General features: G+C 63.3%; 2 protein-coding genes across 2 annotated transcripts; both read right to left on the bottom strand.

Moving 5' to 3' along the window:
- Positions 1 to 158: 158 nt before the first annotated feature.
- MCRS1 (microspherule protein 1) lies at positions 159 to 3,912 on the bottom strand. The gene is made up of 13 exons (XM_001232506.7): positions 2,788 to 3,912; positions 2,579 to 2,711; positions 2,151 to 2,309; positions 1,926 to 2,035; positions 1,747 to 1,855; positions 1,493 to 1,631; positions 1,329 to 1,404; positions 1,224 to 1,252; positions 1,026 to 1,118; positions 861 to 943; positions 687 to 774; positions 476 to 603; positions 159 to 395 (listed from the first exon to the last, which is right to left on the bottom strand). The coding sequence occupies exons 1-13, from the start codon at positions 3,093 to 3,095 to the stop codon at positions 309 to 311; spliced, it is 1,542 nt and encodes a 513-aa protein (XP_001232507.2). The 5' UTR covers positions 3,096 to 3,912; the 3' UTR covers positions 159 to 308.
- On the bottom strand, positions 3,328 to 15,806 carry ITGA7 (integrin subunit alpha 7). The gene is given in 30 exon segments (XM_040654900.2): positions 3,328 to 4,402; positions 5,555 to 5,680; positions 5,755 to 5,853; positions 6,360 to 6,473; positions 6,963 to 7,055; positions 7,131 to 7,307; positions 7,405 to 7,507; positions 7,590 to 7,667; positions 7,736 to 7,815; positions 7,887 to 7,970; positions 9,283 to 9,481; positions 9,547 to 9,631; positions 9,634 to 9,658; positions 9,793 to 9,942; positions 10,133 to 10,252; positions 10,254 to 10,303; positions 10,387 to 10,448; positions 10,547 to 10,642; positions 10,976 to 11,103; positions 11,187 to 11,275; positions 11,361 to 11,535; positions 11,537 to 11,555; positions 12,311 to 12,518; positions 13,687 to 13,806; positions 13,936 to 14,067; positions 14,860 to 14,881; positions 14,883 to 15,116; positions 15,213 to 15,292; positions 15,407 to 15,534; positions 15,670 to 15,806. Coding segments are annotated over 30 exon segments (3,390 nt in total). The 5' UTR covers positions 15,801 to 15,806; the 3' UTR covers positions 3,328 to 4,219.
- Between the last annotated feature and the right edge of the window lie 682 nt (positions 15,807 to 16,488).

Here is a 16,488-nt window from a genome sequence, read left to right as displayed (position 1 = left end):
TGGCTCAGCAAAACACATTCCTGGATACCATCAGCTGCTGCTTCAATGGGACATGTGAGTACAGCAACTCTGCCTTTATCAATAAAAGACTTTGGAAATATTGCCCCCACAGCTTGGGGTCTTGTGTGTCCATTCCCCCCTCCCATGAGCCACAGGTGTGGGGGTAAAACACTTTATTTGCAGGCCCACCAACTTGAGGCCAGGGGAGGGCCAGGCCCACCACCCTCCAGCTGAGGGGGGCCAGGAGGACCTCCCCCCATCTCTCCCTGTGGGGCTGGGGGGATGTAGCAGAGCAGAGCCTCTCCTCCTCACTGCTGGGCCATTTTGGCTGCCTCTGTCTTGATGAGCGTGATCAGGTCCTGGTTGATGAGGAAGACGAAGCGCAGGCTGGCGATCTGCAGGTAAAGGGGGAAGGTGAGCAGGACTGGACACCTCTGTTGTCCTGAGACCCCTCACCAACCACCCCCACGCTCACCTCTACCACGGAATTGTTGTTGAGCTTCCACTTGTTGCCACCGAGCACAGGACGCCCATCGATGTAGATGGGGCGCCGGCCCTCGTTAGCAATGAAGAAGTCCCCATTATTCTTCAGCTTGATGACACCTGTAGGGGGGTAATACAGGAGGAAGGGGAGAACAGCTGCTGTGGCCTTGAGCCCCCCAAAACAGCCCAGCCCTGCTCCCTACCCTGCTTGCGGGAGATCTTCCAGGCCGGTCCCTCCAGGGCCAGGTCCACATCAATCTGGTTGTCCTTCGTGGCTCTGCCCAGCGTGATCTGGAGAAAGGGGAGCGTAAGAAGGCTGGGGGAGCTCACGGGGATGAGCAGAGCTCTGCTGGGGGGGGCCTCAGTTCCACCCTCACCTCTCGAGAGCGCATGAGGTACCGCACCATGCGGCCCCGCAGCACGGCCAGTGTCTGGCTGTCAAAGTCTGGAGAGTTCATGCCTAAGGGGAGAAGCAGAGAGGAGGGTAGATGGAAGGAAGGACAGATGGGGCAGTCAGACGGCCTCCCCCACTCAACTCTTACCTGTGATGCTGTCAACTAACACCTGCCACTTGTGCAGCTCCTGCTCCAGCTGCCGGATCTCCCGTTTCTGGCGGCGATCGGCCACAGTCAGCTCTGGAAAAAGGGGAAAGAAAAGAGTGAGAGGGGAAGACCCCCCCCACCCCCATCAATTCAGACTGCTCAGATCCCATTGTGCAGCGGGGTGCAGGCTGAACTCACCGTGCTCCAGCACATCATCCCGTACATCCCTGCAGAGAAGAAGGAGGATCAGAGAATGCCGCCAGGAGTACCCCGTGTCCCCCTCGGTGCTCCCCCAAACCTCACTTCAGCTTGCTGTCATCCAGCATGTCCTCAGCATCCGAGAAATTGAGCACTTGGTCCCCCTTGGGGAGCGGCTGCACTGGAAGGAGCAGGAGGGAAGGGAGTGCACAGGTTGGGACACACAGGGTGGGGGCCACAGGAGGCATGGGGAGGGGAGCAGGGCTCACCGGTTTGGTCATCCAGAAGGTAGTACTGCTTCATGAGCTGCCAGTGCAGCTGCAGGGCTTTGGCTGTCCTGGAGGGATAGAAGACATCAGGGTGCTTGTGGAGGAGCTCCTGGAAGGTGTCGAGTGTGGGCTGGCTCATCTGCAGAGGGGACAAAGGACATGTGGTACAGAGGACGCCCATGGAAAGGCAGACACCAGCATGAAGTCAGCACAAAGCCCTGCTCACAACAAGCCCTGGTCCCACAGGCTCTTACCGATCCCACCTTGTTCAGCAGCTGCTCCTCAGCTTTGCTGAACAGCACCTTGCTCTGGATGGCAGCGATGGCCTCGGGGTGCAGCTGGCGCATGGCCTGGCAGGCCAACCTGAGGGGAATGCGGCATGAGAATCCCCTCTGAGGGCAGCTCTGCCCTCCAGCACCAGTCCCACACTCACTTGGAGATGATGGGGTCATAGAGCAGCGCATACCAGCGCTCCTGGATCTCCCGCAGGTTGAAACGGCAGCTGAACTTCACGCCCAGGTGCACAGACGTGAGGTCGTTGGTCTGGAAAAGCCCTCAGATGAAAGAAAAGCTACAAACACCACTACAGCAAGAAGCCCCAGAGCACAGTGAGCCCTGGGGCTGAGGGGTCGGACCTGGGGCTGTGGGGGGGTCAGACCTGCAGCACAGCATTGATGAGCAGGAGGTCATCAGCGGGCTTCCAGCGGCCCAGGTCCTTGGTCACCTGCAGGGGCTGTTTGCTCTTCTTCATCCGCTTGGCAAGGCTGGGGGCCGGGACGGGGCTGGGCGCCACAGGGGTGGACACAGACTTGGAGACCTGGGAGGACAGTGAGGGGTGGTAGGGTCACCTCAAGGGGAAGTGGAGTGACACCAAGGGGTTGGGTAAGGGGGGGGTTCCCCGAGGACAGTGGGGGGTCCTCCTGAGGAGTGGAGGGGGTCCCTTCCCTGAGGGACCGTGGGATCCCCCTGACAGTATCTCCTCTCCAAGGGGCAGTGGGGGGTCTCCGCTTTTAAGGGTGGTGAGACTCACCCCAAAGGGACAGTGGGGTCCCTCAGAGACCTTCCCCCCTCCCCCCCGTCCCTCACCTTCTTCTTCTCGCTGGAGGAAGGCTCACTGCCCGAGCAGCGCCCCGGCTCCACGCCCCCCTTGGCTCGGCTGGAGGACTTGGCCAGGCTGCTCTCTACCAACTCATCGTCGAACTTCTTCCGCTTGATGAACCTGGGCCGAGGAAGGCAGCGATGGGCCCCGTGCTCCCGACTCCCCCCACACACACCCCCACCCCCATCCTCCGTACCGTGAAGAGCTGCGGCGCTTCGGGACGGCTCCAGAAGCCTGAGCCGAGCCCCGCTTAGGCCCCGCCAGCGGCTCCTCGTCCTCCGAGCGACTCGCCGCGCCCGACGCCATCAGAGGGGCACTCCGGAGGGGTCCCGCGCCCGTTACGGGCCCCCTGTTGGGGACCTCAGCTTCCCCGGACCCCACCGCGGCCTCACCATCCCCTCGACGGCGTCCGCCGGGAAGCCGCCATGGACGGCTACTTCCGGGCGCCACCGGAAGTGGCTCTGACGTCACGGAGCCTGCGACATCCCCTGCTCTCGGCGCCATCTTGGTTGAGGGCAGAGGTGCGCGCAGTTCTTGGCGGGCTCTGGGGCGGCCGGGGCCCACCGGAGGGCAGAGGCAGGGATGAGGTCAAGGAAGGGGGCAGGGCAGGGAGTGCCCCCGTTGTCCCCGCACCCACGACCCCCCCCTGCGCACGGAAATGGCCGCACCCATCGCGGGGGTCCCCAGCAGGGCCGCGCCCATCTTGTCCGTGCTGCAAGAAACGAGGCTGGCACCGTGGGGGCTTCTCCTTTTATTGGGAAGAGCGGCACTTGCGTGGGGGGTGAGGTGTCCCTGTGGGGCTGAGCCATTGCCGTGGGGCTGGGCTGTCCCCAGGGGGGCACAGGCAGCAGTTTAGGGGCGAGGAGCCCCTGGGGGATACGGCAGCACCGTAGGGATGTGCCAGCACAGCTGGGCAGAGCCATGCCCATAGGGTGCGGGGGGGTTGGGCTGTCCCTGTAAGGCACAGCTGTCCTTTGGGTTACAATCTGTCCCTTTAGGGGTGAGCCACCCCTTTGTGGCCATGCCCGCACCTTGGAGACAGGCTCTGTGCCGTGGAGCTGAGCTGACCCTTTAGGAGCCGTCACTTTGGGTTAAAGCCATACTCATAGGATGGGGCCGTACCTATAGGGCTGAGCTGTCTCTGTACCCTTTGAGGACAAGCCATCACTTTGGAGACATGCCATTCTCCTGGGGACATGCCCTGTTCAGTGGAGCAGAGCTGAGCTGACCGTCTGGGACAAGCCACCACTTCAGGGCAGAGCCATGCTTATAGGGCAGGGCCATCCCTTAGGGCTGAGTTGTCCTTGTGCCCTTTGGGGACAAGCCAGCCCCTTGGGGCAGACCCATCCCCATACAATGGGGTCAACTCTGTAGGGCTGAGCTGTGGGGCTGTGCCATCCCTTTTGGGACGAGCAATGCCCCAGTGCTGAGCTGTCCCTGTGGCCCTGTCCCACTGCAAGCAATCCTGGGTGTGCCTGGCCAGGGCGGGCGTGCACAGCCACACGTGTGTGTGTGCATCCCCACACGTCACCAGAGGGTCCTTCCTCAGGGCATGGCCAGCAGCAGAGGGGGGGGTCCCGCATGCAGCAGCCCCCTGCAGTCCAGCAGCATGATAGGTGTCCCTGGGGTTATGCTGAGCTGGGGGTGACGTGCCCATCGCTGGGCTCGCTCCAGTTCACAGCCCACTCCTTCCTCTGGATGGTGCCCATCTTCTCCTCGCGGTACTGCTGCCGTTCCTCCCGTGGGATCTTCACAGCGTGGTACTGTGGCACGGCTGGCGGCACGTAGCGTGCCCGGCGGAAGAAGCCCAACTGCAGGGAGCAGCGGGTCAGCACCGTGGGGGTGGCATCGGCGCCACAGCTCGACCTCATCGGGCAGCACACGGCCAGGTGGGTTCGGGTATGGGCTCTGTGTGCCCACAGCTCTGTGCCCACCATTCCCTCTGTGGCACAGGTGCTTTACCCTTGCACATCCAAACGCTGGTGCTGCAAACCCTTGCACGTCCCGGCTTGGCGTTGCAAACCCTGCTACAACCGTGCACCACACACTGCAAATCCTCACACATCCTGCTGCCCCGAGACTGCAGACCCTCCTCCATCCGCCCTAAGGCTGCAAACTTCAGCACAGCCATGCACCACACACTGCAAACCTTCACACAGCCGTGCACCACACACTGCAAGCCCTCACATCCTGCTGCCCTGACACTGCATACCCTCCTCCAGCCACCCTGATGCTGCAAACCCTGGCACAACTACACACTGGCACTGCAAACCCTCACCCACCCGTGCACCAGCACTGCAAAACCTTGCACAACCACACAGCAAACCTTTGCACGGCAGCAACACAAACCTCCTAGCCCAACTCTACAACCCCTCCTCTTCCCACCCTACTGCTGCAGGCCCTTCCACAACTGCAAGCAGAGCCTGCAAGCCCTCATCCCTCTGCCTGGGCACACTGCATGCCCTCACACACGCGTGCAGGAGGCAGCACACCCGTGCACACCCGTGCTGGTTGCTGGCGGCCCGGGGTGGGAGCAGCCCCGTGTTACCGCTGGCCCTGCAGCGCCTGTTTGTCCACCTCTGAGGGCTGCAGCCCCCGCCGTGCCCGGTAATAATTAGCAGTGTAGCGGGAGGTTGGGCTGCTCCGCTTGAAGAAGCCGCACTGGGGAGGGAAGTGAGAAGGTGAGGATGGGCACAGCCAGCTGGGGGGGGGAACAGCATGGCATGGCACCACGTGGAATGGCACCACAGTGATCCTACAGCGTGGCACGGCACTGCGTGGCACAACGTGGCACGGCATGGCACTGTAGGGCCAAAAGCATGGCATGACATGGCATGGCATGGCACAGCGTGGCCGAAGTAGCAGAGCACAGCCCAGGTCGGGTGGCAAAGCATGGCACAGTACAGCCTGAGGACCCTCTGCCGCAGGGAGGGGACACATCCTGACCTCACCCCATCGCTCACCTTCCAGAGGATAAAGATCAGCAGTGCCAGGACCAGGATGCCGGCCAGCACAGCCAGCAGGATGACCCACCAGGGCACACCACCAGCCACCGCCACGCCGGGGTCCAGGTAGATGGTGACAGGGATCTGGTGATGGCAGCACCGGTCAGAGGGCTGCAGGGAGGGGGTAGGGGACAGGAATGGGGGGCACAGGGCCAGACCTGCGTGGAAGCATCCTTCAGCACCAGGTTCTTGATGGAAGAGGTCACCGAGACGCTGGCGCGCACAATCAGCTCCACCGAGGTGACGGCCAGGTATTCCTGCAGCAATGGGGCACGGGATGGGGATGGGGATGGGGATGGGGATGGGGATGGGGAGGGGGAGGGGATGGGGATGGGGATGGGGATGGGGATGGGGATGGGGATGGGGATGGGGAGGGGGATGGGGAGGGGGAAGGGGAGGGGGAGGGGGAGGGGAGGGGAGGGGAGGGGAGGGGAGGGGAGGGGAGGGGAAGGGGAGGGGAGGGGGAGGGGAGAGGAGAGGAGAGGAGAGGAGAGGAGAGGAGAGGAGAGGAGAGGAGAGGAGAGGAGAGGAGAGGAGAGGAGAGGAGAGGAGAGGAGAGGAGAGGAGAGGAGAGGAGAGGAGAGGAGAGGAGAGGAGAGGAGAGGAGAGGAGAGGAGAGGAGAGGAGAGGAGAGGAGAGGAGAGGAGAGGAGAGGAGAGGAGAGGAGAGGGATGGGATGGGATGGGATGGGATGGGATGGGATGGGATGGGATGGGATGGGGGTGAACCCCTGCATAGCCCCAAGGATTCTTCCCTGTCCTACCTCCAGGAAGGTGCTGTTCCAGAGCCGCCCGCGTGCCGTCAGCACAGCAGCGCGCTCGAAGCTGTAGAGTGGGCAGCGAAATGCCATGCAGCGTGCAGTGCCCTGGGCACAGTCCTGTGGGATGAAAAGGGGGGGTGGAGGGGGTCACAGCGTGGCTGCACACCCCAGGAGCACCCCAGGGATGGAAAAAAACCATGGGCAAATCCCAATAATGGGAGATGCCCAGGAAAGCGAACACCCCAGGAATAAGAAAATCCCAAAAGCGGGAGCGTGCCAAGGATGGAAATACCCCAAGAGTGGGAGAATCCCAGCAATGGGAGCACCCCAGGAATGTGGAAGCACCCCAAGGATGGAAAAAGATCCGAGAGTGGGAGTGCAACAGGGATGGAAATATCCCAAGAGTGGGAAAATCCCAGCAACGGGATCGCTGGGAACCCAATCCTAGGAATGGAGGTCCCGCAGCAGTAGGAGCACCCCGGGGATGGAAACACCCCAGGGATGGGAACACCCCAAGAATGGGAGAATCCCAGCAGTGCACCCAGAGATGGGAGCACCATAGGAATGGGAGCATCCCAGGGATGGCAGCACTGCAGCCCCACTCACCAGCGTGACGTTCCTCCTCCTCTCAGCAGGCGCCGGCACCCACCAGGACTCCACAGCAGCCTCCTCGGTGACCTCAGCCTCTCCCGGTGGCTCCTGGATGACAGAGACACGCATGGCTTGGCCTGACTCCCACCCCCATCCCCACCACCCTCAGCTCCCCCCATATACCAACGCCAGGCGCAGCGGGTTGGCAGCAGGGCTGCACACTGTCCGCAGTCCCGGTGCAGCCAGCAGCTCCAGCTGCAGCGGGTACAGCAGCCACTTCCCATTGCTGAGCTCGTGGGGCCACAGCAGGGTGAGGAAGGCCGAGCCTAACGTCTTCAGCGACGGGCCCCGGTTGGACACCTGTAGGGCGATGCGTCACCAGGGGATCCTCTGCTCTGCCAGCCCCACAGGATGCTCATATGGGGCTCAGCCCTCCCTCCCAGTGCACCCCACTCACCGTCACCTCAAAGAGCACAGCGCTGCCCACGTGGCTCTCGCGCCGCACCGCGCTCTCCCCCCGCACTGTCCCCCCAAAGAAGAGCCGGGGAGGCACCGCCACACTGCGGGGACAGCGGGGTCAATGCAGCCCCGTAGGGTTGGGGGGGGGGGAGGGATTGCAGCCCCCACCCCATTTCCACTCACCCCGTCACCGAGAGGGGCAGCTCAATGACCACACGCGCCCGGGCCACCACCGGCTCCAGGGTTGGCTGCTCGCTGATCCTGGGGACAACAAAGGAGTTGGGGTGGGGGCATCACAGAGCCTCTCAACCCCCCCCGGTGCGGCTCACGTGGACAGGGCGAGCTCCACTGCCAGGTCTGTGGTCTGCAGGGTGATGCCCAGAGTGCTGAGGATAAGGTAGAAGCGGACCTGGGGGCACAGGGTGAAGGTTGGGGTCGAGGCTGGGAGGGTTGGATGGAGGTTTTTGGGGGTGCGCTCACCTGGGCTCCGCGTTTCATGGGGTTCCCCAGCTCACACTCCACCTGCGAGCCATTCTGGTTGGCAAGGCACACCACTGGCTTATCCTGGGGGCAGAGAGTCACCTCAAACTCCAGTACCCCAGAGACCCCTGGAACCAGCCCCATACCAGAACCCAAGCAGCCCCAGAACCCCTGAAACCAGCCCTGTCCTGAACCCCAGCAACCCCTGAGACCTCAAGGACCAACCTCATCCCAAACCCCAGCGTCCCCGGGATCCCCAGAACCAGCCCCATCCCCACCCCAGAACCAGCCCTGTCCCAAAATCCCAGCATCCCCGAGACCTGCGGTACCAACCTCGTACCAAACGCAGCAACCTCAGGCCCATAGAAGCAGCCCCATCCCAAACACCAGCCCTCCAGAACCAGCTCCACCACAAACCCCAGCACCCTGAAACCCTCAGACAAAAATCCAGCATCCCTGGGACCCTTTGGTCCAGCCTCATTCCAAACCCTAGCACCCCAAGAACCAGCCCCATCCCAAATCCCAGCACTCCCAGAACTCCTGCAACCAGCTCTGTCCAACCCTGGCGTCTCTGGGACCCCCAGGACCAGCCCTATCTCAAACCCCTGCACCCCAGAATTAGCTCTGTCCCAAATTCCAGCATCTCTGAGGCCCCTGAAACCAGCCCATCCCCAAACCCAGTACCCCCAGAACCAACCCCATCCCTGAACCCAGTACCATCAGAACCAGCCCCATCCCTGAACCCAGAACTCCCAGAACCAGCCCCATCTCCAAACCCAGTACCCCCAGAACCAGCCCCATCCCTGAACCCAGCACCCCCAGAACCAGCTCCATCCATGAACGCAGCACCCCCAGAACCAGCCCCATCCCCAAACCCAGTACCTCCAGAACCAGCCCCATCCCTGAACCCAGTACCCCCCAGAACCAACTCCATCCCAAAACCCAGCACCCCCACATCCAGCCCCATCACCCCATCCCCAAACCCAGTACCCCCAGAACCAGCCCCATCCCTGAACCCAGAACCAGCCCCATCCCCAAAACCAGTACCCCCAGAACCAGCCCCATCCCTGAACCCAGAACCCCCAGAATCTGCTCTATCCCTGAACCCAGCACCCCCAGAACCAGCCCCATCTCCAAAACGGGTACCCCCAGAACCAGCCCCATCCCTGAACCCAGTACCCCCAGAACCAGCTCCATCCCTGAACCCAGTACCCCCAGATCCAGCCCCATCACCCCATCCCCAAACCCAGGACCTCCAGAACCAGCCCCATCCCTGTACCCATCACCCTCCCACCCATCCACATCCCTGCACCCATCCCAACCCCCCTCACGCCCCAAGACCACCCCCACCCCTCCACACCCCCAGACACCCCCCCCCCAACACCCCATCCCGCACCGGCGCTGTGCGGCCATCATAGGGGCGCACGGCGGAGTAGGGCAGCTCCTGGGGGAAGCGGGCGGTGAGCACAGCCTCGTGGGCATCGTCCCCATCCCGCTGCGGCTCCGTGGGGTCCGAGGGCATGTTGGTGACATGGATCTCCAGGGCCACATCCTTCTGGTCGCTCATGGCAAAGATAGCGGTGCCATCTGCACCCCTGTGACAGCCCCTGTGAGCTCCCCGTGCCTTGTGGGGTGGGGGCGGTGTGGGGACAGCGCTCACTTGGGTAGGGGCAGGAAATCAGCATCCCCCAGGCGGGTGCAGAACTGGAAGCGCAGCTGCAGGTTGCTCTGGCAGATCTTGTCGTCCCGCAGCCCTGCTTCAGAAAGTGCACCTGGCAAAGGGAACAGCTTGGGATGGGACCACCTGGAGCTGGCCCCATAGCCGGTCCTATAGCCGGCCCCATAGTCAGCCTTATAGCCGGCCCCATAGTCAGCCCTATAGCTGGCCCCATAGCCGGCCCCTCACCTCGGTGCGGTGGCTGCTGGGTTGCTGTGGGCTGAGCACAGGGGGCAGGGGGGGCAGGGTGGCACTTCGGCTGTGCCGCGGTGTCCCAGCCCCCTGGATGCCATAGGCAAGGGTGACGGTGATGGGGCGCAGTTTGTCACGGATGCTGTCCTGCAGAGGCAGAGCAAGCAAAGGTGAGGAGGGACGCAGGATGGGGGTGGGGGTGGAGACGGAGACAGGATGGGGATGGGATAGAAATGGGAACGGGGAGAGGGATGGGACAATGGGGATGCGGATAGGATGGGGATAAGGGCAAGGATAAGAGCGGGACGAGGTGGGAATGGGGATAACAGGTGCCCACCTGGAGCTGGAAGGTGGCAGTGGTGCAGGTGCGCGCGTGCTGCCGGGGCAGCTCCACGGTGTGGGAGATCTGGTGCTCAGGATCCGAGGGCCGACGGCCCAGGAAGGTGACACGGGGGGGGGTGACCCAACCGTCGCCGCTCCGTGTCGGCATCAAACACGTACTCCAGCACTGGTGGGAGAGGGATGGGGCCGTGCTGGGGTCGTCCCCCCTCAACCCATGGACCCCCGTCCCCTATCCCCGTGTGCGCTCACCCAGAGGGGGGCTGTAGCTGGCAGGGGTGGCCGTGTAGCTGAAGCATGCTTGGACATCCACGCTGTGGGGATGTGGGGCAGGGGGAAGGCGGGGGGGTGAGATGAGGCAGCGCTGACCCCTCCAGCTGCAATGTGGGGCTGGGGGATGGGTGGCACCCACCAGATGCCCTCCTGGTGCTGGCAGTTGCTCTGCTCCAGGTCGATGTTGGCGGGGAGCAGGGAGACGTTCCGGGAGATGTAAACCACTGGGCGGGCTCTGTGGGGGGAGCACAGCGGTGCCGGGTGGGAGGCAGACCCCTGGTCACAGCCCCTGCACCTGCACCCTGCAACTGGGGACCCCTGGGTCAGGGGGTGCACCGGGGAGGGGGGGTGATGGGACCTTGGGGTGGGGGATGCTTGGAGACGGGGGTCAGGTTAGGGTTAGAGTGATGCTCAGGGATGGGAGTTGCTCAGTTAGGGGATGTTCAGGGATGGGGATGTTCAGGGATGGGGGATGCTCAGGGATGGGGGATGTTCAGGGTTGCAGTGAGGGGATGCTCAGGGATGGGGGTTCCCTGTTTGGGGCCAGGTGCCCGCAGTGGGCACTCACCTGTACAGCACCACAGCATCAGACAAGGAGCCGACGAGCAGGTCGGGGTAGAGGTTCCCATCCACATCCACCCCCCCAGAGAGCGCGTACCCAAAAGTCCTCACCCCCACACCTTCCCCATCCAGCACCTGGGGACGAGAACAGCCGTGACACTGGGAACAGTGAGGACACCACAACCCCCCTCCCCCCCCCCCAGCCCCATACCACTCACCTGAGCCGGTTTCACCACAATGCCCAACTTGCTGCCATGGTAGATGTACACCTTGCCATCACCATCAAATGGGGCTCCCACAGCCAAGTCTGGGAGGGCAGAAGCAGTGAGGGGAAGGCACAGCAGCACAAAGTGGGACACCAGAGCCCCCCCCCCTCTCCCGCAGCCCCTCACCCTCAAAGCCATCCAGGTTGAGGTCGCCGGCGGTGCCCAGGGCGATGCCAAACATGGAGCCATGGGTGCCGGTGAGGCGCAGGGGGGTGGCAGCATCCCAGTGCCCCGCGGGGTTGATGTACACATAGGCAGCCCCCCCAATCTCAGCCTTGCGCTCGAAGAAGTGGGGGGCCCCCCACCACCAAGTCCATCCAGCTGCGGGCACAGTGAGCGCATCATCCCCTGGGACCACCCTTGGGTGGCACCGGGGTACCGTGGTGTCAAAGCAGCGTGGCACAGCAGCACTGGATCACCACAGCATCAAGGCACCAAGGCACTGTGTTACCATGGCACCACGGCACCGACACACCATGGCACCATAGCACCAACACACCATGGCACCACGGCACCGACACACCATGGCACCACGGCACCGACACACCATGGCACCATAGCACTGACACACCATGGCACCATAGCACCAACACACCATGGCACCACGGCACCGACACACCATAGAACCATGGCACTAACACACCATGGCACCATAGCACCAACACACCATGGCACCATAGCACCAACACACCATGGCACCATAGCACTGACACACCATGGCACCATAGCACCAACACACCATGGCACCATAGCACCAACACACCATGGCACCATAGCACCAACACACCATGGCACCACGGCACCGACACACCATAGAACCATGGCACTAACGCACCATGGCACCACGGCACTGACACACCACGGCATCATTACACCAGGGCATCAAGGCACCAAGACACCATGGAACCAACACACTTTGGCATCCAGGTACCCTGCTTCCAAAGCAATGTGGCACCACAGTGCCGTGGCACCAAGACAACATGGCACCAAAGCACCATGGCACCAAAGCACCATGGCACCGAGGCGCTGTGGCATCGGGACACCGTGGCACCACAGCACCATGGCACCACACTCACCCGTCACTATTGAGGTCCAGCACTGCCAGAGCGTAGCCAAAGGCAGACGTGAGCTGCTCACCAGGCAGCACAGCCTCGGGCACCAGGCGGTGGGCGCTGTCACGGCGCAGGATGACCACAGCACCCGTGTGGTTGGCACGTGGAGCCCCACTGACGAAGCTCAGCTCCCGGCGCCGCGTCAGCCCCGCGCCCGAGTCCACTGAGAATCCTATGGGTTAATAGGGTGGGAGAGAGGTCGGTACCCACCCCACCTCACAGCCCCCCCCCCCCCTCTCCACCCCAGTGCCTCCCGTCCGTCCATCTGTCCGTCTCTCTCTCTCTGCTCAGCCTGCCAGGTGTGAGGTCTGCCCGAGGTGGGGTCTGCCCCAGTGTTTGGATGGGTGAAAATGGGGGTGGGGGGGGGGGGCGGCTCACTTGTGCCTCAGTTTCCCTGCTCTGTGCTCCCTGCATTTTAGGGGGTGGGGGTCCACCTTCAGCTCTGGTCCAGGGGAAAGCAGGGGGGAGCGAGGAATAGCCCCCTCCCTCATGGCCGGAAGGGAAGATTTTGGGGACAGAACTGCAAGACCCAGAGCGCCCGGCTCACCCTCCCCGGCTGCAGATGCAGAGCCCCCAGCAGTCCCCGCACCCCCCATCAGCAGCAGCAGTGCCTCATCCCCCCAGCAGCACAGCCCAGCCCATGCCCAGCCCCCCCCCCCCCCCCCGACCCCCCAGCCCCCTAAGCCTCCCAGCAGGATGCACCCCACATGCAGAGACATCACAGGAGGGGAAAGCACAGAGACCTGGGCGGTGGGGGGGGCATGCCAGGCTTAGCACATAGATGGGATCCCAGGGATCCCCCCCTCCCACCCTCCCCAGGGCAATCTCAACCCTGAGCCTGGTGGTGCCCCCAGCACAGCCCCAGCACAGCAGTGGGACACGGAAGGGTCATGAACAGCCACAGGGACAGGGATGGGGACAGGGATGGGGACAGGAAGCACCAACTTGGGGGGGCGGGGGAGCACAGGCACAAAATGGCCACTCAAATGGTCCCGAGCACGAAGTGCGGCATGGGGCGGTACACAGCAATGAGTGTGCGTGGTGGAATGTGCAAGAGGCTGGGTGTGCAAGGGACTGGGCGTGCATGAGATGCTCTCTGTGCACGCACGTGCGCATGAGGTGCACGCACAGCAAGAAGCGTGCAAAGCGAGGCGTGCAGCGTGCGTGTGTGTGCACGAGTGTGCACAAATGCGCACGCACGCCTGGGGCTGCAGCCCCGCAGCGCTCTGCTCTGCACAGACATGGGGAGGGGGGAGACGGGGGCACACTCACACACACACACACGGCTGTGAGGTGGCACACGGGGACGCGGCGTGCTTGGCACAGCCACGCGTACGAACCCAGGTAGCTATTCTGGGGCACATCGCCCGCTGCGCCCGGCACCTTCTCGCTGGGGTCTGGGCTTTTGTACACCAGCTGGTCGGGGTCTGAGCTATCAATGTTTGTCACAAACAACAAACCTGCACCCACGTCGGGGCCGAGAGAGAAAGAGAGAGGGTGTGAGCGGGGGCACGAGATGGGGCAGGCTGGAGCCGGGCGGGGGGGACGTGGGGGTCCCCACACCGTGCCGGGCTCCGCCGTGCCCATACCGAAGTAGCTGTTGGCGGGCACGGGGATGAGCGAGGGGTCCTGGTCCTTCTCGCCCCCGGCTTCGTAGGGGCCGTCGTCGTAGCGCAGGAGATCGAGGGAGCTCTGGTTTAGCAGCTCCACACGCATGTTCCCTGCGGAGCCGAGGATGGGTGAGAAGGGTACGGGGGGGACCCTCCCGGGGGCCGCACAGAGGCAAAGGTTGCATGGAGAGGTGTGTGTGGGGTGTGGGAGACGCCCCCGCGTGGGCACCCCAATGCGCAGATACACGGACACAGCCATGCATGGACACATGCACGCAGCCCCGTGAGCTCACACTGCACGCACACACCTCTGTGCTCACACACTGCTCACGCACATCGCTGAGTGCATGCACTTACCCACGTGCACACACCCAGGCTCACAAAGCACACACACACACGCACACCTTTGCTTAAACACACAGTATGAATGCATGTGCACCTTTGCGTGCATGCACACACCCACGCTCACAAAGCGTGCACGTACCTTTGTGCTCACACACAGCATGAGTGTGTGCACCTTTGCATGCATGCACACACCCACACGCACACGCCCACGCTCACAAAGCACGCACACACCTCTGTGCTCACACACAGCATGAGTGTGCACCTTTGCATGCATGCACACACTCACACGCACACACCCATGCCCACAATGCCTGCACACAGCTCCGTGCATCCACACTCACACGCACAGCATGAATGCGTGTACATCTTCACATGCATGCACGCACCCAAGCACACGCAGCCACGTGCACACAGCAGACAGCCCACACCCACGCAGGGCACGCAGCCCTTGCATGCACCCACATGCTCACACCCACTCTCCATGCGCGTGCACACCCACCCACGCACGGACACCCACCCTCTTGCACACCCATCCACCCCACACCTCCCCACGCTCACCCTTCCAGTTGTAGGTGCCGGGGCGCCCCGAAGAGGACGTAGTGCTGATCGGGGCTGAATGCTGCAGCCAGGCCCTGCTGGCAGAACCCGAAGCGGTCGTGGCCCTGCGGCCGCCCCTCGCAGAACTTCCACTCTCCACCATCCAGCTCGTCGTGCACCTGGAGGTCCTGGCTCAGCACGAAGCAGCGCCCGATCACATCCCGAGTCTCCAGCGGCTGCTGCACGCGGTTCCGTGCTTCGTACCGATGGGCACAGGTCTGGGTTTGAGCACTGCGGGGTCAGCACCGTGCAGCTCCAGGATCCCCCCCCCCTCCGCCCCCCCCTCTGCCCACAGTGCTCCCCCTCGTGCTCACCACGATCTTGCCACCGGCGCCCTGGCTCTTCACGCTCACCCCCAGCCATTGGTTCTCTTTGCTCTCTCTTTGCAGGTCCACTTGGTGAAGGGGACACATGGGCAGCATCACTCCTGTGCCCCACCCCCACCCCCTCCTTAGACCCACTGCCCCACACGACAGGGGTCTGAACCCCCCTTGTATATCCCCCTCACCTCCCTCATCAATGGGCACCCGCCAGCAGTCGGAGGGCTCGGAGGTCAGCGGGCAGGCAAAGAGCCCCCCTGTCCTGTTGGCCGCTTGGCTGGGCAGCGCTGGTGCCTGGGGGGCTCCCACCAGCAGCCTGCAGGGATGGGAACCCCGTATCAGGGCAAGGGAACCCCCCCTCTAGAATCACTGTCATGCTCAAGTGTGTGCATTGCACACGTGCTGCCGGCGTTGCACACTCAGACCCCCTCTTTGCACCCTCCCCATTGACCTGCCACCCCCGCACAGCTGTCCCTGGGCCCCCACACTGATAGAAAGGTGGAGGGAGGGGCGTGCTGGCCAGGCTGCACCATGCATGCCCAGCTTGGTGCCAGCCCAGCAGAGCTGCTGTGACCGCAGCATGGCAGCGCCCAGACCTCAGCACATCCCATCCCCCACCCTGACCCCCCCTGCAGCCCCCCCAGGTCCCATGAGGACAATGCTGGGACGTGTCTCACTGTACCCACAGGAGCACAACAGTGGTAGAACCCCGCGGCCATGGGGCACCCAGGCACCCCCCATGCCTCTCCCCGGAGACCAGTAGCCTCGAGGCACAAAGGAGCCCCAGGAGAGCTGAGCTGGTAAAAATAAACTGGAATTCACTCAAAATAGCTCAGCAGCAACATGTCCAAAAAAGGAGGGAGGCAGAAGGAGGCACGGGAGCGGCCCCCAGCACCGGGCAGTGCCCGGGATGCCCAGGCCAAGGGACCAAGTAAGGAGGCTGAGCGCAGCCCCAAGGGAGGTTGGCACGGTGGGGATGAGTGTGCTGGTGCCACATGCCCGGTTCTGTGCCCCGTTCCCAGTGCTGGTGCCATATCCAGTGCTCAGCACCCAGTGCCATGCTCAGTGCCCGGTGCCATGCCCAGTGCAGGCACCATGCCCAGTGCTGCGCCCAGTGCCATGCTCAGCGCTCGGTGCTGTGCTGCAGTCTCCATGCTGGTGCTGTGCCCAGCGCTGTTCCCGATGCTGGTGCCGTGCCTGGTGCTATGCCTGCTTCCCATCCCACTGCCATGCCCGCTTCTTGGCGCTGCTGCTGTGCCCGGTGCTCTGC

This window comes from Gallus gallus, chromosome 34, assembly GCF_016699485.2.
Source record: "Gallus gallus isolate bGalGal1 chromosome 34, bGalGal1.mat.broiler.GRCg7b, whole genome shotgun sequence".
NCBI classification, from domain to species: Eukaryota; Metazoa; Chordata; class Aves; order Galliformes; family Phasianidae; genus Gallus; species Gallus gallus.
This window is presented reverse-complemented; position numbering and strand designations above follow the sequence as displayed.

What these genes read in the sequence shown, in the direction of transcription:
- MCRS1 (XM_001232506.7), bottom strand. Translation starts at nt 3,095, where the DNA reads ATGGCGCCGAGAGCAGGGGATGTCGCAGGCTCCGTGACGTCAGAGCCA. An exon ending in CCTCCAGCGAGAAGAAGAAG is followed by an intron (nt 2,310 to 2,578) that starts GTGAGGGACGGG and finishes CTGTCCTCCCAG; the next exon opens with GTCTCCAAGTCTGTGTCCAC. An exon ending in GGATGATGTGCTGGAGCACG is followed by an intron (nt 1,119 to 1,223) that starts GTGAGTTCAGCC and finishes CCCTTTTTCCAG; the next exon opens with AGCTGACTGTGGCCGATCGC.